General features: G+C 42.2%; 1 protein-coding gene across 1 annotated transcript in view; it reads left to right on the top strand.

Annotated features, from left to right (window-relative positions):
- The window catches only part of LOC147011094 (uncharacterized), a 45,999-nt gene extending 32,620 nt beyond the window's left edge, over positions 1 to 13,379 (top strand). Inside the window, exon 10 of the mRNA XM_085859843.1 lies at positions 11,303 to 13,379. Coding sequence (XP_085715969.1) covers positions 11,303 to 11,310 — 8 coding nt within the window. The 3' untranslated portion in view covers positions 11,311 to 13,379. The remainder of the gene's footprint in view (positions 1 to 11,302) is intronic.
- Positions 13,380 to 26,443: the final 13,064 nt, after the last annotated feature.

Raw genomic sequence — 26,443 nt, 5'->3', positions numbered from 1 at the left:
TTTAAACATGTTCAAAATTTTACGACGTACTCGGCGTATGACACACGTTCTGCATGCGATGGGGATAAGTTTTACACACGATATGCGGACGCTTACACACGTCCACAAAGGCTACTTATAAGCTACTCATAAGTCGAAACACGTCGCGGTAATGTCTTTTTTACGCGAAACTTATTTCTAACTCATGTTTGACGTGCTTTGAACTAATTCTTTACGTATTCCCAACACACATCGACGTATGTAGACGTATTCCAATGACGTCTTCCGTTCGACAAAAAAAATAAATTAACGTGTTTCTAGCTTACAACTGCCATATAAAGACGTGTTCCCAGCGGTTTTGGGAATTGGTATATAAAAATGCTGCTCATAAAAGGGGAACTCAACAGTGTTTTCGAGTCCTTTTTGAGTCGATGTCCATGTCAGCAGTAACAGTATCAGTATCAGTATTAATATTAGTATTAGTATTAGTATTAGTAGTAGTTTGTTCATGTTGGCAGTAGTAGGTGAGTGTGAGGGGAGGGTGTGGGTTATGATGGATCGTCCTTGCGTTTAACGATTTAAATGATAAACTCAATGATTTAAATGGCTGCATCTCCACTATTGAAAGTAGACGCTTGCGCTCAACAATTGGATTTTTTTTACACTCAACGACTTTTAAACGGTACCACTCAGCTAGTTTCATTGTTTACAATGAACGATTTAAATTGCTGTCACTCGCCTTTGTTTTTTTGACGCTGGCACTCGGAAATTTTAATCGTTTCTATTGAACGTGCTAAATCGCTCAAACCCCACTATTTTAAATAGACGCTGCCGATGGACAATTGGAATCATAGCCAAGCTAGACATCGAAGTGTGAACATCCTCGTCATGCCGAAGAAAAGTTTCAAGAATGCTGCAAATAAGTGTCCTGGCCGTGGCCGTGGACGCTGACGCAAGGACGATCCATGATACCGACGTGTTTCAGCCTATGAGTAACTTAAAAGTAACGTCTGTCAATGTGTGGCAACGATCGCGTAACGTGCCAACAACACGTTAATCATAGGTTAGAAATAAGTTTCGGGTACGCTAAACATTACCTCGGCGTGTCTCAACTTATGATTAACTTACAAGTAGCATGTGTTGACGTCTGTCAACGATCGCAGACCATGCATACAACTTGTGGCCAGCGTAGCGGAACGTGTGAGTCATACGCCGGCATACGTCGTGAAATTTCAAGCATGAAAAAATTTGAGGACAACCAAAAAGTACAACGTTTAAAGCCAACGTACAACGACGTATGGCAGTGTTTTTCAGCGTGCTCTCAATATTATCAAAACTTACCCATAACGTATTCAACGTGTGCCAGCGTTTTAGAAAAAAAAATCAAAAATCGGCATACGTTGGCTAAAACGTCAAGGTGTGACCGGGCCTTAACCACTGCGCCAACAACAGGCTCTCCTGTATATATATATATATATATATATATATATATATATATATATATATATATATATATATATATATATATATATATATATATATATATATATATATATATATATATATATATATATATATATATATATATATATATATATATATATATATATATCCCGTGAAACACCAGGATGACAGTTTATAGCTGGGTTGAGATTAAAACCCAGGCTGGACAGCGTTGTTGCGAGTGTGCGTTACCGATGGGATTATGCATCAAATAAAGGTCACAATTCAGCCGTAATGGTCTCGGGGCAATATCACACATCACACTTGAAGCCCCGCCTGGGAGAAATGACATGAGGCCCCAATATATGTTATTTATACAATCCATGTGCAGTCCACAAAATGTTATGCCGGGAAAAATCAGACAGGCAATGGAATACATCATTCATGCGAAAGGACTCGTTTGATCACCTGACCTCGAGGCCGAGCAAGTTGAAATGGCTCGGATCCATTAGTCTATGGAGAACGTAATAAGCATACAACACTTCAAGGACATCGGGTTTACGCCAAATTTCTTTCAGCAGCGACTGTTTAAAAAAACTCACAGTGGTGACTTTTTTTTTTTTAAAAAGGTAATTGTACATTGGAAGACTTGACAGAATGGTTTGTGGTTCGAATAGTTTTTACTTCCAGTAGGTACTGTGCCCCCAGGAAGCACCACGCTGAGCGAAAGACACCTTCACATGAAATTTGTCCAAGGCAGAAATCTCCCTTGGGGAGCAGGGCGGGTGGGGGGGGGGGCGAGTTAAGTTGCTACAACCTCCGTTTTGCAGTTCTTGGACATGTTAAATAAGGTGGTGTTTTAGGGTGTTGTACAAGACTGCTTCAATCGTGCTAAACTTCAACAGCGAATTTTTTAAAAATGATCTTTAAAATCATTATTTTATTTAAATTGAAGTACAGTAAATACGGTACCTGAAATACGGTCTTATGGGACTGAAGGATGTAAATGTCTAAAGGTGTGTAAAGGGTCTTAAAAGGTCTAAGGTTTTCAAGTGTCTAAAAGTCTAATACACTGTGCAGGGTAACATGTTCTATGAACACTCTAGTTGCTATGGTGGAGGTTGTGTCATTCAGTGTACCAAAAAATGTTTTTGATCAGCCCCATAGTAAAAAAAATATAAAAAAATGGAATAATCCCAACTGGGACAGATGCTCGTCTCCCAATGGAGGGTGGTTGTTGTTGAGGGGCATTAGGTGATAAAGTTGATTTTCAGTTTGAGTTGATATAAAATTAGGGGCCCGTGGAGGCTGAAAGGCCTGATAACACGATTGTAGTCACACACTGAAAACTATGTCTGATGAGTGGGTCCTGAATCGATGAAAAACGTTCCATTCGCGTTTGTCCAGTGGAAGGACTCTTAAACCCTTTTAGACTCTAAACGGGTGTAAAGAATCAATACAAAGCAGTCTAAAGGGTGTAAGGGTGTAAAGGAGTCCAAAGTGTTGGAAGGGTCTTAAAAGCACTAAAAGGGTCATAAAATAACTAAAAAGGACTAAAGAGGTCTAAAGGGTTTATCGGGGTTTAAAGGGTCATAAGGCGTCTAAAGGGTTTATGAGATATAAGGGGTCTAACTGGTACATTCCAATCGTAGTTAGGGTCTCGGGGGTCAAAAGGATCTGAAGGGTTGATAGGATCAAAAAGGTGTAATGGTCTAAATCGTTGAAAGGGTCTTAAAAGTCTAAAGAGGTCTAAATCGTTGAAAGGGTCTTAAAAGTCTAAAGGGGTCTAAATCGTTGAAAGGGTCTTAAAAGTCTAAAGGGGTCTAAAGATTCTTAAACAGTCTGAAGGTGAAAAGGGTATCCAGGATTAAGGGGTTTAAGGGCCATAAGGGGTCTAAAAGTCTGTCGGGTCTAAGGGGTCTAAAGGTCGAAAGAGTACGTTCCAAAAGTAGTTAGGGTCTTATGGGACTGAAGGATGTAAATGTCTAAAGGTGTGTAAAGGGTCTTAAAAGGTCTAAGGTTTTCAAGTGTCTAAAAGTCTAAATGGTCTTAAGGGGTCCAAAGGGTATGTCCTAATAGTAGTTATGGTCGAATGGGTCTATAGGGTCTAAAAGGGGTCTAAAGGAAGCAAAGGATGTAAAGGTCTAAAATCTAAATGGTCTTAAAAGGTTTAAAGTAAAGGGTCAATGGGTCTAGAGGATCTTAAGGGGTCGAAAGGGTGTAAAGTGTCGATAGGATCTGGGTTATAAAAAATAACAAATAAAAGGACTAGAAGGGTAAAAGGGACTAAAAGAGGACTAAAAGGACTGTCCCATCTCTGCTACCACCACCTCTCTTTCCCATTCTTCAAAGCAAGAGGCTATTAATGACATTAAGTGGTTAAAATTTAATTCAGAGGTTAAATTAAATTACGATAAAGATCAAATTAAATTAAGATGTTTAAATTAAACAACTCAACATCTCCTGAGATGACAGGTTGTGATGCACATATTATGTGATGGACAAACAAACACAGATTACATTTTGAGTTAATTCTATAATTATCCCACCACCCGAATGGAAATTTTTTAAATGGCTCCGTTACTTTTTACGCATAGACATCATGAATCATCATGCTGAGTTTCACAACAATCGGTTGAGCCGCCTCAGAGGAGTGGAGGGGAAATGTTAATGGACCCACTCACTGCCAGAAGAAAGGATGGACTGACTTAAGGACATTGTTATGCTTTTACAGCTCATCTCGACTTTGTCATAAACAAGCTAAAAACAGTTCAGTTTACTAGTATATCAAGTACAACAAAACAAAAAAGATCAACGAAGCCATCCCATCAGTGACCACCGATGACATTGAGCTTGATCAAAGAGCATGAAAGGGCAAAAGACACCTTGGAGAACTTCTCACTTCACAGTAATTTGGGCAAACTACACAGCAGTGGAATTAAAAAAAAAATCTCCCCCTAATTTGGAAAAATTCAGAGCTCATACGAACCCACAAAAATGGAGACAAAGACTCATTTAAAGAATTGTCCTCCAATTAGCCTGCTCTGCGATATTTACCAATTGGTCATAAAAGTTATCAAGAGAGAACTCACAATTGAATGAAAACAATCAACCGAAAGACCAAGTAGTTTTCAGAAGATACTCAACAATGGATCAATAATGGTTAGCCATTTCCATCATTCCATTATTGCATCTTCTTTTCAGCCTTCCTATTGGTCTCCTTCGTTTCGGCATCGATCTCTCCACCTTTGTGGCTATCCGGTCTTTCATCAAAAAAATCAATCGGCTTCTGGGAAACTTAAGAAAATATATTGGTATTTCTCAGCTTGTGCCTAAGCATTTATTGAATATGAAAAGCCTTCAATGGTGTCAAAACAAATTCCATCATACAAGCTTTATATCGTCTTAGCATCAAGCCTGGCATTGACTTAGTGGTTAAGGTGGCAGGCTTGGGATCCTTGGATCCTGAGTCCTGAGTCCTGAGTCCTGAATGTGTGTGTTATTGCATGCTCAGAGCTCATGACCACTCATGGTTCACCCAGGCGATCATCCCCAAATTGTGGAGCTGGTTGTGGCCTGAATTCCAAGTGGTTGAAATAAACTAGCCATTTAACCAAAAAAGGACCCCTGCTGCAGTGTTCATAAGATAAATTGAACTCGTTATTTGCTGCTTACCCAAGTTATCCTTAACCAATCATCTTCTATTACTAAAAGGAGCAGTGTGTATGTCTGCACGTCCGCCCATGCACGCTTTGTGCTGAAGTGTTCCTGCTCCCGTAGAATAATGAAAATGGGATGGTTGAACAGACAATAATAATCGATTTACTTGGAACAAAAATTTGTGTCCGTTTAATCGCAAGATTGCCTGTCTTAAAAGCCTTCAGGAATGGAAGGAAAAGAAGAAGCGGAACCCAGAGCTTTAATATAACGGCTCCAACGGGCCAACAACAGGAACCCCTTAGAATAAAGTGTGAATGACATGGAAGGAGTACACAAAATTATACATACAGTTGCCTGCAAAAGTATCCACCCCCACCAATAATGCCACATTTAGATGAATTACAAATTATAAAGAAACTATTTTTCCAAATTAACTTATTTTATTCATAACTGGAGAGATCAAACTAAATACTGCTATAGTTGAAGGAGGTTACATGTCAGTAATTCCTGCAAAAAACATGTACAAATCAAAATTCACTGGTTGTCAAAGTATTCAGCCCCTGAGATCAGTACTTGTTGGAAGCACCTTTTGCAGCAATGATCGTGACGACTCTTTTTGGGTAGGTCTCTTCCAGCTTTGCACAGTTACATGGTGAAATCTTTGCCCATTGTTCATGTGAAAATTGCTCTAGTTCCGCCAAGTTTGATGAGGATCGTCGATGGACTGCAATCTTCAAGTCTCGCCATAAATTTTCAATTTGGTTCAAGTCAGGACTTTGACTGGGCCACTCAAGAACATTTATTTTCTTCTTATTCAGCCACTCCAATGTGGTTTTAGCTTTGTGCTTCGGATCATTGTCCTGCTGAAATGTGAATCTCATACCCAGTTTCAGATTCATGGCTGACTCAAGCAGGTTTTCATCAAGGATTCTCCTGTACTTTTCACCATCCATTGTCACTTCCATCCTGACAAGCTTGCCAGACCCTGCTGATGAAAAGCAACCCCATAACATGATGCTGCCACCACCATGTTTGACAGTAGGGATGGTGTTTACTGGTTGATGTGTAATGTTCGGCTTGCACCAGACGTAATGCTTTGAATTTAGACCAAAAGTTAAATTTCTGGTCTGACCACAAAACCTTTCTCCACATGCCTGCAGTATCATGAAGATGATTTTTCGCAAACGTCATACTAGCTTTTAGATGCGTCTTTTCCAGTAATGGCTCCTATCTTGCCATCTGTTCAAAGAGGCCAGTTTTGTGAAGGGAACGAGATATTGTTGATTGATGAACACTGACCCCCATCTCAGACATAGAGCATTGCAGATCTTTCAAAGTCATTGCTGGATTTACAGTGACATCGCGAACCAGCTTCCTGCTTTCCCGGCTACTGAATTTGGGTGGGAAACCTGATCTGGGTAGAGTCTGGGTGGTATGATACGTCTTCCTCATCATAGTGATGGGTTTCACCATACTCAAAGGGATAATGAGTGACTTTGAAATCTTCTTATAACCCTCTCCTGAACGGTGCTTCTCCATCACTTTATGTCTGAATTCTTTGGAAAGCTCCTTTGGTCTTCATGTTTGCCTTGTTGGTTGACCAAGTGAGTTGAACCTTAAAAGTCCTTCGACAAGTCAGTGTAGAAGCTTAATTTTTAAGTTAAACTACTGATTACATACAGGTGAAACATATTACACTTATTTTGTAACATTTCAAACAAATAATTTGCTCCTGAAGTGATTTAGGGTGGATTTGGAAAAGGGTTTGAAAACCGATGCAACTGAGAATCTTGTGATTTTTCTCTGTGAATCAAACTGATTCACATTTTATCAGAATTTTTTTTAGCTTTTTCACTTTGGAGTGATTTATGAAGACAATAGATTACGTTTGATTTGAAAGTGTCATGAAAATAGCCAGGCGGCATCAAAATGTGTGAAACTTTGGAGGGGGGTGAATACTGTACTTTTGCAGATCACTGGAGTCCTACTTATCCAAACAATAGAAAAAAAGATAAAAGTACGCAGAAGGAACACACAAAGAACAACAACCACGGCCACATCACCAACAAGAACAAGAACTACATGTTATAAAGATCCTTTTTCCATGTATTTCACGTCATTTTACATCCCCATTGAGACTCAGATGGACATGCAATATGTGTATGAAGCACGTCATGCTGTCTTTTGAATAAACCCATCCTTGATGTGACGGAAAGGCACGGCTGGCGTACGCAAAAGCAACGGTTCACACAATATGTCAGTTCACATTCTCCAAACTCTGAAACCAGGACAGCAGTCAGAATTACCTCGAAGAAGCAATGAAAGAGCAAACAAGTAGTATCAGGTGGAGAGATGAAATCGAAAAATTAAATGCAGTAAAATGGCTGCAAATTGCGTTGAACATACAATAACGGACAATGTTGAAAGAGTCCTTCGTCCTGCAGTGGCACCGAAACAGGCTAGTTGGATGTGGTCGAGACAAAATCGGTGGCACGATTTTGACCTCGAACATTCTGGACTTGTCCCAAACTCGAGTTCTTGGTTTACCAAACACACAGTAAACAGTGAGACAAAATGGTAAAAGGTCGACGGCATACCCACATGGCCCAGCTCCATCCAATGTGGCCAGCAAATTAAGCTGGCACCTTGTCAGTGTGGCACGAGCAGCTTGAAATCTTCATGTGCAGCCATTTGTTTTCAACATGATAAGCTGGCAGCCGGAACCATCGTGATTAACATCGGATTAACTTTATGATTGCTCCCGTGATTGAATTGTGTTTATTGTTTACCCCCATTTAAGCACAACACCGTCTTTGTTCAACCAGTGCTCCAAAATTTCAGTGAAAGTTCATGGACACTTTGTTTTACGTGTTGTTATGGCCTTTTTGAATTGCAAGTTATAAAGACAGCAAGAGCTAGCATGAATATTTTGTTCCCTCAAAAGGCATCCATGGTTATCTGTCTGAGCTTGGTCACGGAAGAAGAGCTTTGTGGTATCTGCACTACAAACGAGCAGCAGGTGAGGCAGTCAATGGGCAGAATACAAGGCACCTCCAAAAGTGCATGCAAGGACAGCTGCAGAGAGCAAAGAAAAAGCTGGAAACTAGAGTTCATAGAACGCCTTACCCCACGCAGTTTTTAGAAACAAAGACATGGGCGGGGTCTGCAAGTAGCAAATTTGATTGGTCGAGATGATGTAAAATGGTGTAATGTTTTGTCCAAGTACTGCTGAACTAAAGGTTTTTGAAAGTGCCAATAACTGGATTTGTGTTCTGCAGCGTTCAAGTTTGTAATTATATTGAAATAAAATAATGATTTTGAAAAGTTGTAGAAAAAAATATTTTCAGAAGTTGATACACAGTCTTTTACACCACCTTATTTAACAAGTTACATTAGTTATTCGTACCTGTTGTTTGTTTCCTTTATGACGTCCTTAAAAACAGTGAGTTTCCTGTTTGGAATGATTTTCAATTTTGTTTGACTGCCAGATAGACAGACGGACTAAAAAAAACAAAATATCTAACTCCTCTCTGCACTTGGTCGATCGGTATAATTCAGAGCCAGCGTACTGCTAAACTGCAGGTTCGTTTTTCCGATTTGTGTTCGAAATGTAACATCGGATTGAAATTAAATTGTTCCTCGATCATAATCTGACGTTTTTAGACAGACAGACAGACCGACCGAGTGAGCCAATTGCTTTACCTCGCTTTTTGCTTCACGTGTGTGGGGTAATTAACATCATGATAAATAATCACCCGTTCAATACCACTTGATGTCTCCGATATGGAGTACCTATATGGAGATAGCTGTTTGGTTTATGACGTTTAGTCGCAACTTTAAAACTCCTTTATGATGTAATGACCTGCACTTGGCATACAAGGAATGTCTATATTGTGAAGTTCTTGGATAGGGGAGTGGTTAACTTGTACTCAAACCCATGCATCATGCTGTATATGGTGTTAGTTTTACCGAAGCTGTTTGTTGGCAAGGATTGAAATCTTGGATGGGTCACCGCTGCAACACCGCTGGTATTGGCATTAATTTTTCTAGGGAGGAGTTGGACGTGTGAGGAAATGCGATAACTGCATAACCACAATAAAAGGATGAAGAAGAAAAAGATCTTAAGCATCCATCAATGATTACTTACAGACATGACCCCTGGTCTAGTCCAAAGGTATAATTAACGTCCATTGGCAAATGCTTGCTTGCACGATCCCTAGTGGGACCCTGGAACTGCCAGCTTGACTACCTCTTCAAATAAATGGCATACTCATTGATAAAACACCTAAAGGCCCTGTCATACCTTGAGGTTTTCGCCAGCGTATGGCAAGGTCTCAAAATGTATGTAAAACGCTGGCGTACGCTGAACTATTGATGTTTTTTTTAAGTTTTGGGCATATAATAACGTGTTGGAAGTATGCATAACATATTAGTAACTTACACAGAACGTTTTAATCACATATAGATAACTTATACCAACGAATGCTGAGCGTGTTGTCGGCATTCACAACCTATGCCCAATGATAGTCTAACTTATGCATAGCGCAGCAGCGTATCGCCGACGATCACGTGGCATAGGCTATTCATAGGCTGCAGCTCGACGATTCAAATCATAACCGCACGAGACATCGAAGTGTGAAGCCGCTGTCACGCCTTGACATTTTAGCCAACATATGAAAAATTTGCCGAACCAAGCTGGCACACTTCGAATATGTTATGGGTAAGTTTTGTATACGTTAATAGCACACTGGCATACGTCGTCATATGCCGAGTACGTCGAGAAATTTTCAGCATGTTGAAAATTTATCGACGTACTCGACGTATGACACACATTCCGCATATACTGGCATAAGTTGTAGGCACGCTACGCGATCGTTAACACACGTTACTCATAAGTGGAAACGCGTCAATGTAATGGTTAGCGTCAGTGTTCCAGACTCCCTGTTTTTTTTATTTTTTATTTTTTTCTTCGGTATGACGGTGATGTTGACACTTCGATTTCTAGTGCGGTTATGATTTAAATCGTTGAGCGGCAGCCTATTAATTATATTTTATTATAACCGCACTAGAAATCGAAGTGTCAACATCACCGTCATACCCAAGAAAAACAAAGAAAAAAAAACCATGGAGTCTGGAACACTGACGCTAACCATTACATTGACGTGTTTTGACTTATGAGTAACTTACAAGTAACGTGTGTTGATGTGTGTCAACGATCGCGTAACGTGCCTACAACTTATGGCCAGCGTATGCGGAACGTGTGAGTCATACGCTGGCATACGTCGAAAATTTTCAAGCATGTTAAAATTTGTCTAACACCTCGGCATACTACGACGTATGCCAGCGTACTACGACGTATGCCAGCGTGCTCTTAACGTATACAAACTTACCCATAACGTATTCGACATGTGCCAGCGTTTTAGCCAAATTTTGCATACGTCAGGCATACGCTGGCTAAATGGTCAAGGTGTGACAGGGCTTTTACCCATGAAGAACCTGTCAGTTAATTTATAATCAGGTTGGGGGTTGAACCCACACTAAACAGATTAATGGTGAGTTTGCTACATCTGAGCTACCCTATTTAACTGTTCCTCATTCTTCAAACTCTAGTGTATTTCAGTTGTTAGAACTTGTTTTGATATCTCACGGGTTTATTGTATTCATCTGTTTAAAATGCTCAACACGTTATTGGTTCCAGATTTGCTGTTAATAGCTTGTCAACGTTCATCGTCAATTCGGTGGTACAAAAGGCTAGGCCAAGTATAAAAGGTTTGAGTTTGATGCAAGACAAGTCATGTGGGGGTGTTTGTGCGATGCTATCTTGAGAGTTCAGAGGAATAATTCTCCTTTTGGCTAAAGAAGACTACATCACGCACAAACCCAATATTCCGAGAGGGCCTCCCTCATTAACAACAGTGGGAGGGGGGGTTTTAGTTAACAAAAGTCGATCGTTTTCTTTAATCTCATCAGGTGAGCAGCATCTAAAAGTTTTTTTCCCTCACCCATGAAGTAATGGTCATGCAGCAGTTGTTCGTTCATCCTTTACCAAGATGTTTCCAGCCAGTTGCAAAAAAAAAATTATATTTACACAGTCATATGTTTGGCTCTGAAACGTTTTTCAAAGGGGAAATCCTTTTGTACCATTTAAAATACTTTATAATTTAAAAAATATATATTCATTTGTTTGTTTATTTATTTATTCTTTCTGTTTTTTCTCCAGATGTGTAGGAGATGCAGAGATCCAAGATCAACAAAACTGGAGTTTCCAAGCGCAGCTTCATAGATTGCTACGACACGGTCAATGGGCCGAAACCGATCCCCATACCTGCTGGTTGAGAGCTTGAGACACCGGAACAAAGCCATCATGATGTCCCTGTGTGTTTTTTTTTTAACTTTTGCATTTGTCAACCCGTCCCGTCATCAGGTCATCAGGTAGCAATGGCTTTATCACTTGCATTTTGGAGTTCACGTCAAAGTAGATTCCTGGTGTTTCTCAAGTTTTATTGATGTTGGGAATTAGATAATTGTTAAATAATGCTTATTCTTATTTTTAACAGTTGGGGGGCAGCTTTAGCAATATTCTTATAACTCTAGTGATGAAAATTACCAGTCAGCACTTTTTGTCTTGTTTCCTGCCACCATCCATGTGATTTTTGCTTTGTGGCCTCATTTCACGACGACTTTTCCACCACACATTGTGGTAAACATGCTGGTGAGTAGTGTTCAGCAGGGTTGGTTTTGTTCTTCTTTTTCTTCTTTTAAACCCTTTTGGTTGAAACAATATACAACTGATGCAAACAGTCTTCGACAAAACATTAGTATCACACCAAGCGCAGTTTACTCTCTTTTTCAGGGAAGGTTGTTGTAAAATGACCACAGGAAGAACAGAACAAGGAACCTTTTATCTTCCCTTTTTGTTTTTTTCCGATTTGCCTGCTTTTTGTCGTGTGGGTCCAAGTTTCGCTGTTTACAAAAACAACTCAATTGTGACTTTTGAAGTTATTGTACGCAGAGATGCAATGATGAAAATAAGAATGCACAGGCAGATACAGATTGCATGAGTTTAAGCGTTGACAGACACTTATTCTTCAGCGAATGAGGGGGTGTGGAACATTGGGATTCTCATGCATATACTACTTGTGAATGTTTTTGCAGCTGTGGAGGACCTCTAGGAAGGGTTTGAAACAGCATAGCACTTACCTTGTTTATGCAACTTTCTTCATATATGTATATGTATATGTATATGTATATGTATGTATATATATATATATATATATATATATAAATATATACATATATATATATATACATATATATATATATATATATATATATATATATATATATATATATATATATATATATATATATATATATATATATATATATATATATATATATATATATATATATATATATATATATATATATATATATATATGTGTATATATATATATATATATATATATATATATATATATATATATATATATGTATATATATATATATATATATATATATATATATATATGTGTATATATATATGTATATATATATATATATATATATATATATATATATATATATATATATATATATATATATATATATATAATCTCAGTATTTACTCTGTGCTATTGGGGATAACCTGCTTTCGCATGCAGAAATTTGTGGTTATGATTCAGAGTTCATGAACCCTCTTTGGTGGCCCGCTTTGTGCATTTTCAGGGCAATAATAAGAATGACATGTCACATTTTCCTGTTGTACTGTCAGTAACATCATGAACCAATTGCATAGAAATACAGATTTTCATTCTTCCACTTAACTGATCAACTTTAATACACCGATCTATCATGCCACCTTCCTCCAATGTCTCCATATTGCAACAATTATTTTTCAACCTTTCTTTTTGGGTCTTTTTTTCTCAAGATGACAGTGACCAGACCGAGGGCCACAGCCTGAGATAAGAGAAGAGGAGAGTTAGGACGGTAGTAAGGCAGGGGTCTTTCACTCGGTATTTAATGCATGGAATATAGTCTCTCTGGAAAGGTCGTGGCAGCAAGAACAGTAGGTGGGTTTAACCTCGAATTTGATCAGTAGCTCGAAGCTTTGGAGATATAGAGGTGCATGTCCATTTGGGGGCATGACTGGGAGATAACTTGGGTCTATGGATGGGTTATTGTATACATGTGCAGTTATTGTTATGTCTGTGAGAGGAGCTCATTAAAAAGTGAATGTGCTGGGGACATTTGTTCATTCTTCACTTCTGAAAAATAATAAATAAACCCTGTGCCTGTCCCACTGTTCTCCTTCCCATTCCTCTCCCCCCTCCCCATCCCATTGGGTTAGCATCATTGCGTTGCAGTTTTAATTGATGAGGTTTGCATGAATCACAAGCATGATTGACCAAATGGCCTCCTCCTGCTGTGTCCAAGTTCATTGGACAGTATGTCCTTGTAAGATGTACTGTATCTTGGGTTCAGTAAAACCAATCGCAACGAAAATTTCAGAAATTGTTCGTCTGCAAGCAAGGAATGAAAATGAACTACAAAGGCAATGATGGCTTGTTCACACATTGAAGTACCATCCATCCATTGGGACCATACTCTGTGCAGAGTCTTGGTGCTGTCGAAACGGGCTATTGGGTACAATCCTGTACGGATCACCATTCCAACACAGGACACACAAATGGTTCAATCATCCCAGCAAGCTGGTACTCATTTTGCCAAATTCGGAAGGATGACAGGCAGAGTCAACCCCACCTGGTATTCATTCAACAGCCAAGCAGATTTTGAACTCAGGACCCAAGGATCCCAAGCCTGTCACCCGAACCATAAAGCCAACACCAGGCATAAATTGAAGTACCCAATGTTTATTTGAATGTAATCTTTGGTGCATAAGTCGATAAGGGTTTGTCTGATCTCTGAGAAAATTTTCACATTATTCAAATGTCCTGCGATCAAAATGAGTAAATGAGTAGTAAAAATCCGTTGACACAATAGATGACATGGTTTTAAGTACATGGTTTATCTAGTAATCCTAACCTGCACATGATTATGGATTATTTGCTTTGTTACTGCCAAGTAAACATCATTTGAAGTACCATGAAGGACAAACATTTGTGCACACATATAAGGACAGGTTTTACTGTGTACGTGTTACATTCTCAACTTCATTGCTTGAGCAAATCCTCTGAAGCTACAGGAAGCACCATCTCACTCAAGGTCAGTTATAAATAAAGGAGCAAACTGTCAGTGCTATTCAGTGACAGTTTGGGGCATTGAACTTGTTTGCAACTGTGATCCTCATTTTCCTTCTTTGAAACGATTTTTCAAATGTGGTAACTGTGGCAAAGGCTACATGGACACCATAGATCTGCATGTTTGGCTGATTACAAACCCACTACATTTGGTCAAAGGGAGTGATTATTATGGATTATTTTGTTACCATTGTTTCACATTCGTGAATTATAATTCTCTATCCAAGCGATTCAGGCCAAAATATTTCATTCTAACTGATTACGAAAATAACCCATTTCCTGCTTGATGGGAAAACAGTGCTCAGTATGGAAAAAATATATAAAGCATGAAGCTTTATGTATATACAAGAAAAAAAAACATTTAAAAAAATTGTAAAGACATTGAGGGATGAAATCTCCAAAAAATAACCAAACAAGGTCAGACCCAGGCAAAAATAGTAATTCTGTGCAGACTACTGTAGTTAGACCTGTTAATAAATGTAGTATATGAGAGTACAACTCTCATTTAGTATAGTTCTAACTGTAGCTTTATTGCCTCGGGGAATGACACCACGTTACGATGCCACACTATGACACCACAATCCTCTTACGGATTACCATCACGACATCTTTTGACATTTTACTTTTGTGGTGGGATTGTTAGGATGAACAAGAATAAGAATGAATAATAAGAAGAACTACAATGAAGAATGACACCACATTACGATGCCACAATCCTCATGGATTACCCTCAAGAAAGCCTTGTGTTGGCTCAGTGGTTCGGGAGGTGGCTTGGGATCCTAGGGTCCTGAGTTCAAGCCCCGTCGTCCGCTGAATCAATACACCAGGAGGTTGACTCAGCCTGTCATCCTTCCGAGGTCGGCGAAATGAGTACCAGTTCCAACGTGTGCACTGGTAGAGGGGCACTGCCTCAGCGACACAGTCGTGCTTCAAGAAATGATAGCTAAGCTGCCATACAACCACCACCATCATGACATCTTTTGAACATTTGACATTTTACTTTTGTTGTGGAATTGTGATGGTACAACATCAAAAGATGTCTTGATGGTAATCCATAAGACGTTTGTGGCATCGTATTGTGGTGTCGCAATGTGGTGTCATTTCTACGGTGTTTGGTTGTTTAAAAAAAAAAAATCATCCCTCTGTTTTTACATTTTTTTCAAATGTTTTTTTTTCATGTTTCTGCAATTTTTTTTAAAGTAAAAAGATGTGTAATGTTTGATATATTTTGTTATTTTGGTATGGATTAAATCCATATTGGTTCACGAGTCAGTAAGTGACCACTATATTCGTTATGTGTGTGTCTGTCTGTCTGTCTGTCTGTCCCGGGCATAGCTCCGTGGGTTTTGATCCGATCCTGATAAAATTTGGGTGGGTGGTTTATATCATGATGTAGTTGGGTTTTCCTGAGAATGGGTGTGCTGCGCCCATTATGGGTGGAGCCACGCCCAAAAAACATGTGTTTGTAGGGGGTAGCCGATTTCAAGTTACATCTTCTCTGAGGGGGTTTGTCGAATCTGGTAGGGGTTTCGGTATTTGGTTCGCCCAATGGCACCTGCATAGCCCCCATTGAGCTCGATTTTTCATTTTCGTCCCAAGGTCAAGGTCACAAGGTCAAAAACTTAGAAAATTGCGAATTTTGACATAAAAATCATACGACTGCCGAAACTTTGAGAGCTCGGATGACAATATTTTTTATGCATAATCTTGAGGTCATTCCCCACCTAAAGTCTTGAAACCATTTTGCTCTATCTCAAACACCTTTCCCGTGTCGCCCCCTTCAAGTTTGTTTTTACGCTGATTTCATCAAAGTATGGATAATCCGAGGAGTGCAAAATGCCATGTAGCCAAATGACGTTATATTGTTCCTGGAATGTTCCAGAGGAAGTTATTGCACCAAAGGTCATAATACTTGACCTTTGACCTTTAAAGTTCACAAAGGTCAAATTTTCAAGGTTGTGGGAATCGAATCGGGTTTTCGACCTTCTTCGACGAACTAACTCCAATAAGCTATAGCACGTATCCTGTTTCCTTATTTTAATGTCCACAACATTGTTTTGTGACCTTTAAAGGTTATGCAAAGGTCAAATTTTGAAAGTTGTTGAACGAAACCGGGTTTTCGACATTTTGCAACTAATAACCTGTCACTCATACCACATCATGTTGATCATTTTTATAACTTGGTCAAACATTATCACATTGTCTCATCCTGACTTCTGAAACAATCTACATCGTCAAATACTGCTCGTGAACCATTGTCGTCTTCAGACTTGTATGTTATTAAATTGTTTTAAACATTGTTTCAGTTGATTTGGGGATGGTTTGGATATGTATTGCTTTTGGAATCCTGATTTGGTTTGGTTCCCACAATCCAAGGCTGGTTTGGTCCACATTTGTCGTTCGATTTATTTTCCTAATAAAACGAATAATGTTTCATATATTTTTATATTTTACATTGCATGCACCAGCCCAGAGACAAAGTAACTTCCTCACGTTGGAATCACCATCATAGCTTCAGCAGTTGTTGAGGTCGGTCGGGCTACAGTTTTACATTGGTTTGAGAGGGGAAGAACCACAAGAAAAAGAAGAAGTACAAATTGGCATTTTAGCGATCTCCTAATTTGGTACTTTAGCAATGTATTCTGGCGTTTTTTTTAAGTCTTGGTAGTTCAGAAAACGCTTGAGAATAAAAGTTATGGCTTTAAAATGCTTATGCCTTCACTCTATAGTAGTTTATAGGCCTCTCATTGGTACATATTTGAATGGGTGGCCATTTTTTCTCCAGTATCATCCTTCGATATGGAGTATTACTGGACTCATTCTTCATTGTTATATATTTCCGTATTCCATTTATATATATATATATATATATATATATATATATATATATATATATATATATATATATATATATATATATATATATATATATATATATATATATATATATATATATATATATATATATATATATATATATATATATATATAGTCTGGAGACGGCGATGGTTCATTAGCAATGTACACGGTTCGCCTTTGTTATTTTTTGACCTTCGAGGGGATGCCACGGGCAAACTGGCGGGAATCGGGAAAAACGTAATTGATGAAAGTTGTAGTACTCGAAGAGCACTACTTGCATACCAACTTTCTTTCGAAACAGTTGAAAACCCTAGGAGCTTGATGCCCAATTTATTGATTTTTTTGGACATTTTCTAAGTTCATGACCTTGTGACCTTGTGACCTTGGGACGAAAATGAAAAAAAACAAACTCCGTGGGGCTATGCAGGTGCCATTGGGCAAACCAAATACCAAAACCGCTGTCAGATTCGACAAACCCCCTCGGAGAAGATGTAACTTGAAATTGGTTACCCCCTAAAAACACATGTTTTTTGGGCGTGGCTCCGCCCATAATGGGCGCAGCATGCCCATTCTCAGGAAAACACAACTAGATCATGATATAAACCTCCCACCCAAATTTTATCAGGATCGGATCAAAACCCACGGAGCTATGCTCGGAACAGACAGACAGACAGACAAGCCGGTAGGCGGACATGGGTAGTCGACTACCCAATAGAACCTGACGCGATGGGCCCGTTCAATGGGGAATGACCTGACGATTAAGCACAAGAAAATTCATGATTCTAGCTTCAAGGGTTAATGCTGCAGATTGTTTTTTCGTTAAAATACCCCCACATTTAGAGGTTTTTTGGCCGTTGCGAGGCAACGGAGGGGTCCATAGCAACGGTTCTTTCTCACACATAACTAGGATATACCATGAACCTACCACACCAGTTTCATGTATATCTGACTCATAGTCCCCGAGATATAACGAACTTCGTTTTTTTATTGTTTTTGACCAGGGTTCATTCAAAGTCTATCTTCTCCGACAGATTTCATAGGATACGGCTGGAAATTTTTGACAATATGGCTGAATGTACTGCTTACAGTCGCTCGTGGCTCCATTTTTTATTTTCGAAAAAATTAATTTTTTATGATTTAAAAAAAAATTCAAAGTCCTGTTGCTCGGCAACCAAAGGGGCGTTAGCAACCAGTACCTACGCGGAACAACGAGGTCATAAAATGGTCCTACCACCCAAACTTCATCAAAGTCGAAAAACTGCAAGGGGGTCAAAAATCCCGGACAAACACACACACAGACACACCGACACCCGGACCAACAAATAAGGGTATATAGATCAAAAAAAAAAAATTCGAAAAGAATATAGCAGTCACTTACTGACTCGTGAACCAATACATATATATATATATATATATATATATATATATATATATATATATATATATATATATATATATATATATATCTTCTTCTTCCAGCTGCTCCCGTTAGGGGTCGCCACAGCGGATCATCCGTATGATCCGCATAATGATTTGGCACATGTTTTACGCCGGATTCCCTTCGCGACGCAACCCTGGTCGCCTCTTACGACACAGGGATATGGTACACCTATTTTAACCGGGGTATACACCGGCCCAGTATACTGGTACTCATTTCGCCGACCTCAGAAGGATGACAGGCTGAGTCAACCCCCTGGTGTATTAATTCAGTGGCCCAACGGGGATTGAACTCAGGACCTTTTGGATCCCAAGCCGCTGCCCGAACCACTGCGCCAACACCAGGCTCATACATATATATATATATATATATATATATATATATATATATATATATATATATATATATATATATATATATATATATATATATTGTTGCGAATTCGCGCCCGCCGGCGTGCGAGCGGCCACGTACCTCGAATCGCGGCACGTCGCCCACCGGACGGACAAACCCTCTCGGACTAACGCCGGGAACTAGTCACGGGTGGGCCTTTCGGCCTCACCACGATCGTGCCAATCGCCCCCCCGCGTGGGATAGGGTTGTTCGCCAAATTCGACCTACCTAAGTACCCACACGGAGGGTAGATCGGGCGATCGCACCTCGCCGCAGGTCGACTTCGGACACGGGCCACTTTAAGCGACCCGTTCCGTACTATCGGGATAACCGAGCGGTGTTATCGTCAACCTCGACGGTTCCGATTAATTGTCGGGCGTATTTAGCCCACAACCAACCCTTTACGTGAAGTAAGATGGAGATTCAATTAAAGAAAAGACGAAGCGAAACGGGAAAAACAGTTCAACATAATTCACATTTATTCCGCGGCAAACGGAAAGCACACATATACAATTACAACAATTATGCACCAAAAGCAAATGTAACAAAAGGAACACAACAATTATGCACCAAAAGCAAATGTAACAAAAGAAACACAATGCAGATCTACTACTGACTACGCGAGCACACGGCAACACTTACACAGTTTTACTTTACAGACGGCGCCGACAGCACATATACTCCAAAGCAAAAGAAAAAGGGCCACCCTCTACGACAAGGGTTCAGACGGGCCTGGGGCCGAGACCGCGTAGAGCCTACCCGTCTTGTGATGAGCCGCAAAATGGCGGCGGTGCCCCGACTCCGCGCTCCTCCGCGGGTTTCGTTGGCACTGCTTGGAATGGGGTGGGAACGAGGCCCCCCTTTTCGCACTATCTCAGTGCGGGGGGGGGACAGGGGGGGTTGTTGATGCTCTGGGGAAAGAGGATAGCTGGCTTGCTTGGGTCCCACGACGAGCGACTCCACTGCGCCCTCGACCGCGTTCCCGGCTTCTCCTCTCTGCAGCTCCCCGACAGACTCCGAACCCCGACAGACCGACTCTCCTCCACACCCGTCTTGACTGCTGCTGCCACACTTCGCTGCTGCCACACTTCGCCGCCGCCACAACGCGCCCGAGCCCGGAACAGAAACTCTCTACTCCAACTCGAGCCCGAAACAGAAACTCTCTACTCTAACTCGAGCCCGAAACAAACTCTTCTCCCACTCGAGCCCGAAACAGAAACTCTTCTCTCCAACTCGAGCCCGAAACAGAAACTCTTCTCTCCAACTCGAGCCCGAAACAGAAACTCTTCTCCCCAACACGAGCCCGAAACAGAAACTCTTCTCCAACTCGAGCCCGAAACAGGAACTCTTCTCTCGTCCGATTCGCCCCGCGCTCGGCGCTTTATAGTCAGCAGGAGAAACCATATGCAGATTTTCGGATCAGGATCGGCTTGGGGGCGGAGCCACCCTCGCCCATTGGACGGAGGAAAAGTGGGCGTGAATCATTCCTGATCCTCGAATCTGCATATATCGATTCTACTCCGACGCGTCTGGAGGCGGGGCCAAATCGCCCCGCGCTCGCTGATAGGACAGAACAGAAGTGGGCGTGAATCATTCCTGATCTGACTTCCCCGGAAAGGCCGCTTTTTGCACCCGCTGCTCGGCGCGCGCCCTGTACGAGTCCAGGATCGGTGCCCACAAGCGGTGCGGGAATGGCGGCAGGAGAGGTGAAGGTGGTGGAGGGTTTATTGTGGTGGTCCCTGGCCACGGTGACGCTTGGAATGGCGGTGATGCGATGATTGCGAGAGCGAGTTGTGACGGTAAAGGTCGTGGCTGTTGGCGTTGTTGTTGTTGTTGTGAAGCGGAGTTGCGGTTGGTGGTTGTTGTGTGATGGCGGTTGAGACGTGGTTGGTTCAAAATAAAGATAGAACAGAAAAACGGGTCGCAGCCCATTTTTCTTAAAGGGTCGCAGCCCGAATGAATGACATTTATTACCTCTAAACAACGGGTTTGGGCTAACTACACATGTACTTACAGAGATATCTCACCTACGGGACCTGAATGGTGGTTTGCGAATTTCCTCAAGCACAACAATATATATATATATATATATATATATATATATATATATATATATATATATATATATATATATATATATATATATATATATATATATATATATATATATATATATATATATATATATATATATATATATATATATATATATATATATATATTTTTTTTTACATATATATATATATATATATATATATATATATATATATATATATATATATATATATATATATATATATATATATACTGAAACGCAAAAGAAACTTACAACTTGTTTGAAATGTAATAAAATTGTAACAATAACAAAATAAAACAAACCAACAATTGCTAATTGAAACATTGGCATTTTATTGATGACATATCAAGTTTTTGACCAAGATACACCATCTCATAAGTTTGTTCTCGAGTACAGAACAGCACAGGGTGCAATGTCAGTCCCCTTTCAATAGCGTGTGTGGCCACCATTGTTTTGGATACAGGCAGTGCATCGTCGGCGCACACTGCCTACCAGTCTTTGGATGGATTGCTGCTGGATTCTGTCCCACTCAGTCCTCAATGTCTGAAGCTATCTGACTTAGGACCATCTGCCTGTCCTGCCTTGCAGTGGTGACTCTTGGCCTCCCTGATCGAGGTCTGTCATCTGCAGAGTTGTGGAGAGTGTCTCTGTCGACCAGGGCTGATATTGTCTGGTGTGAACAGCCAAGGCGACGTGCCACCTCACGGTAGCTCAATCCGCCTTGCAGTATGCCTAAGGCACACTGCCATTGATCCCTTGACAATCATGGCATGTTGATTGAAATGCCCATTTTGCACTGGCCTTTTTAAAGCCAATATCAAGACATCACGTGCAGCTCATTAAAATCATCCCGTACCCCTTGGCTAATCACTGACAGTCAAAACGGCTGTTCAATAGCTGTGCTATGAAGTGACCATTGAAGGTTCAAGTGACCATCCGTGACCGTTTTGTCTGACATTGACGACACTATTGTCCACAAATAAGTTCACATATTTACTACACGCAGTGTTGTTGTTGATATTTGCAGGTTTTAAAGGTGGTAAGTTTCTTTTGCGTTTCAGTATATGTGTATATACACACATATATCGAAGCGTGTGGCATGCACTTCGCCGAGTCCCATTGCACATCCCGATCCCATATGGATATATGGATATATGGATCTTCTTCTTTCGGCTGCTCCTGTTAGGGGTTGCCACAGCGGATCATCCGTATGATCCGCATAGTGATTTGGCACATGTTTTACGCCGGATGCCCTTCCTGATGCAACCCTGGTCGCCTCTTACGACACAGGGATCTGGTACACCTATTTTAACCGGGGTATACACCGGCCCAGTACACTGGTACTCATTTCGCCTACCTCGGAAGGATGACAGGCTGAGTCAACCCCCTGGTGTATTGATTCAGTGGCACACACAAAGGGGCTTGAACTCAGGATCTTTTGGATCCCAAGCCACTGCGCCAACACCAGGCTATATGGATATATGGATATATATGGATATATATGGATATTTATGGATATATATGGAAAGATATGTATATATAAGTGGTTTGTTTAAGTGGTTTGTTCCGTTCTGGGATAACCGAGCGGTGTATTATCGCGAGACCTCGGCTATTCTTTTATCGGCTATTAAAGAGCCCGCTATTATTCCGAAAGCAAGATTGCAGTTCAATTTGGGAAAGAGGACACGACGAACGGGTTAACATTCACACAATGACATTTATTTATAATGCACACGTAAACAAACAATCATGCAATGGATGCAAAACACGCATGCAGTTATTCAATGGTTGCGGGTCGGGACAAGACACTAATAAGGCCAAGCACTACAACCGTCTCTTATTATTATTTACAAGCACTTACACAGTTCTACTTGTGGGACATGGCGCCACAACATTCACACAAAGAAACAGGGAAAAGACCACCCTCATAGACAAGGGGGTCAGACTGGACCCGTAGGCCTTTATTACTTGGGACTTGGCGGACCGCAGGAGTCCCACGAGACCGTTGCAGGTTACCTCCACCATCGTGGTGCCTCGATGGGGCGACCCGCGACGCTCTTTCCCCACGGCAGCTAGCATAGCCGCGGTTGCGCCCAGGCCTTGCCAGGCGGCTGGGTGCGTCGGGCCTCAGCCAGCGACGCTCTGAGAGGAACGAACGGGTTTGGATGCTCTTTCAAAGTTGATGCTCTTTGTAAGAACCCGTCCGTTCCTCAGCGACGCTCGGACTGTTCCGAAGCCCGATCACCTCAGACCGTTTGGCGCTGGCTGGCGAACTCTCTCCGGCTCTCCCCAGACAAACGCACAGGTCTGCCCGGCACTGCAGGCTCAGCCACGTTCTCTGCCTCGCGCATCCTCTGCTCCCCTGGACTTCGCCCCGCCTGTGTTCTTCCGGCTCCAGACTTCTCCGATCGCCTCCAGACTCCACCGATGACTATGACCTCGAACTGGCGCTCCGTTTGGCCTTTTATAGGGTTGGCGAGACGAGATCTGACCTCCGCTCTCTGACCTCCACAGGCCCCGCCCCTTTTTCTCCTATGATCCGATTTCCGAGGTGAAGCTTTTATAGAGCGGACGTGTGTGAAATCACCGTCGGTTGCGCTCTCTGACCTCCACAGGCCCCGCCCCTTTTTCTCCTGTGATCCGATTTCAGAGGCGAAGCTTTTACAGAGCGGACGTGCGTGAAATCACTGTCGCTTGCGCTAACAACGAAACCCCCCGCGTCGGTTTGCAGCGACGCTGTTCGCTGGAGACTCGCCGCGGCTGGTGCAAAGATGGCGTCGCTTCGGGGGTGAAGGTGAGGCGATGTTATTTGGGTGGGGGAGATGCGGTTTAGGAGATGGTGGGGGATGTCGTTGTTATGAAGGCGGTGTGGAGAGGGTGGTTGGTGGTTGACGTGGTTGGTGGGTGGTGTGGAGAAGGTGGTGGGTGGTGTGGTGAAGGTGGTTGGTGGGTGGCATGGAGAAGGTGGTTGGTAGGTGGCGTGGTGGAGAAGGTGGTTGGTCGTTGGCATTGTGGTTGGTCCAAAATAATGATAGTAAAGAAAAACGGCTAACTCAAAGATCACAGCCCGGGTGATACAAATAAATCCCATTAAACAACGGTGGCGAAATCTAACTAAACACGGACTTATCGGCATAACTGAACTAAGGACCTATATATTCATGTCAGGTCAGGTTCGATCTGTGACCTGCTACAGGTACCATGTAAACCTGTACTAGCCTGTTCCATGGTCGGGTTGTCGGCGACTAAACCGTCTCCCCCACCAGGTTATCTGGTGAGGGGGGTGTTTGGATATGGACACCCAGCAGGATTAAAAACAAAACCTGTCAAAGGGCGGAGGAGCTCCTTGTGAGCCAACGGCCATCCATATCTAGTGCCCAACTGTGTCTGCAGACGTCCTCCTGCAGTTGGGTTACTTCTTATTATGAGGTTGGTGGCAGGATTTGCACTCCAGCCACCGTAAAACCCTTCATTCCGCAAAACGCAAAAACGCAAATAAATCTGAAAACCCACTCCGTGGGAGTACCTCCTGTGCAGTACCCTAACCCTAACAGCTCACCGGATGACGGGATTGGGGCAAAGCCTGCGGGTCCCCCAATCTTTGATGATAGGAGGGAAACCACGGGGTAACATCCCTGGGTCAGATTGCGGGAGAGTGTGTCGGAGTGGTGCTGAGGTGTCGTCCACCAGACGGCGGTCTCCTTGGGTTAACCTGAGGCGGTCCCTTCGGGTGGGTGTCTGAAATGTCCTATCCCTAAGAGAGGATGATCACCTGTCTCTGTTATCATCTGAGCTCAAGTGTTTGGACATCGGGATTGCAGCTCTCTCTGAGGTTCGGAGACCGGATTGCGGCGAGATAATGGTGGGTGGTTACACCTACTATTGGTCTGGTCGCTCTGATGGTTACCATACCCAAGGAGTTGCTGTAGCTGTGTCCAATAAGCTGACCCCAATGATAATTGAGGTAACACCGGTCAACGAGCGTATTATGAGATAAAGGATTCGTCACTCCTTCGGTGTCATTTCCCTGGTCTCTGTTTATGCTCCGACTATGGCGAATGATCTCATCGTGAAGGATGCATTCTACGCCACGCTCGAGTCTGTGGTTGTTCAGTGCCCCAGACGAGATACACTTCTAGTCTTGGGGGATTTCAATGCATCGACTGGAACTGATATGGATGGTTATGAGGTGTGTGTTGGTCTCCATGGGTCAGGAACTATGAACCAGAATAGCACTAAGTTCCTTGACTTTGCAAGAAGTCATGGACCAAGGGTGGCTGGTTCATGGTTTCAGCGCCAACAAGCTCATCGCTGGACTTGGTATTCCAACGCTGGCAGTGTGGCAAAGGAGATTGACCATGTCCTCATTGACGGTCGTTGGAGGATGATCCAGAACTGCAGGGTCTACCGGAGTGCTCAGTTCCTCAATACTGACCACTGGCTTGTTGTAGCAACTCTAAAACTGCACCTTAAATCCTGGAGAATGGTACCATCCCAGCCTAGGCTGGATGTTGCCAAGCTCAGGGATGAGAGAGTAGCTGAGGAGTTTGCGAACAGGCTGAGTGGACACTTGGGGGTCTGGGTGCTTTGGGGGGTCCTGAAGAGTTGTAGAGCGCCTTCAAGACCACCGTCCTTGATGTTGCCGGTGGATGCCTTGGAGTTCACCGCAGGGCAAAGAAGAATTTTGTCTCTCAAGGGACACTGGATACCATTGACCAGAGTCGCAGGGCCAGGATGAATGGCAGAGCTGAGCTGTTCAGGGAGCTGAGGCGTAAAACTGTACGTGCACTGAGGGTGGACAAGGAGGCCTATGTGCGAGGAATCTGTGAGGGGGTAGAGCATCACCTGTGGACAGGTGATTCTCGTCCCGCTTACAGGGGAATTCGCGCATTACGTTCATCCAAGCCCATCCCTCGGAGCACTGCAGTTCGAGCAGAGAGTGGTAGGCTCTTCACAGAGGAGTCTGAAGTGAAGGCCCGCTGGGCCGGTTACTTTGAGCGGTTGTACCAGGCTGATCCCAGAGCTGTCGAGTTGGACGTCAAGGGTGTTACAATCCCTGTTGCTGACCCTCGAATCAACTGTGGTCCACCTTCACTTGTGGAAACACGGGCTGCGGTGAACCAGTTGAAACGGGGCAAAGCTCCAGGGATCTGTGGCATCCATGCCGAACTTCTCAAGGCTGGTGGAAATGCTGCACTCGTGTCATTGCATGCAGTTTTGTACTCTTCCTGGAACACAGGCATCATCCCAACTGACTGGAAGAGGGGCCTTGTTGTCCCTCCCTGGAAAGGGAAGGGTGATCGCCAAGACTGCAACAACTACCGAGGGGTGGCG

This window comes from Eptatretus burgeri, chromosome 16 (assembly GCF_056783735.1).
Source record: "Eptatretus burgeri isolate ZD-2024b chromosome 16, Ebu_testis_v1, whole genome shotgun sequence".
Lineage (NCBI taxonomy): Eukaryota > Metazoa > Chordata > Myxini > Myxiniformes > Myxinidae > Eptatretus > Eptatretus burgeri.
The sequence above is the reverse complement of the archived record's forward strand: the minus strand, read 5'-3'. Positions and strand labels throughout refer to the sequence as shown.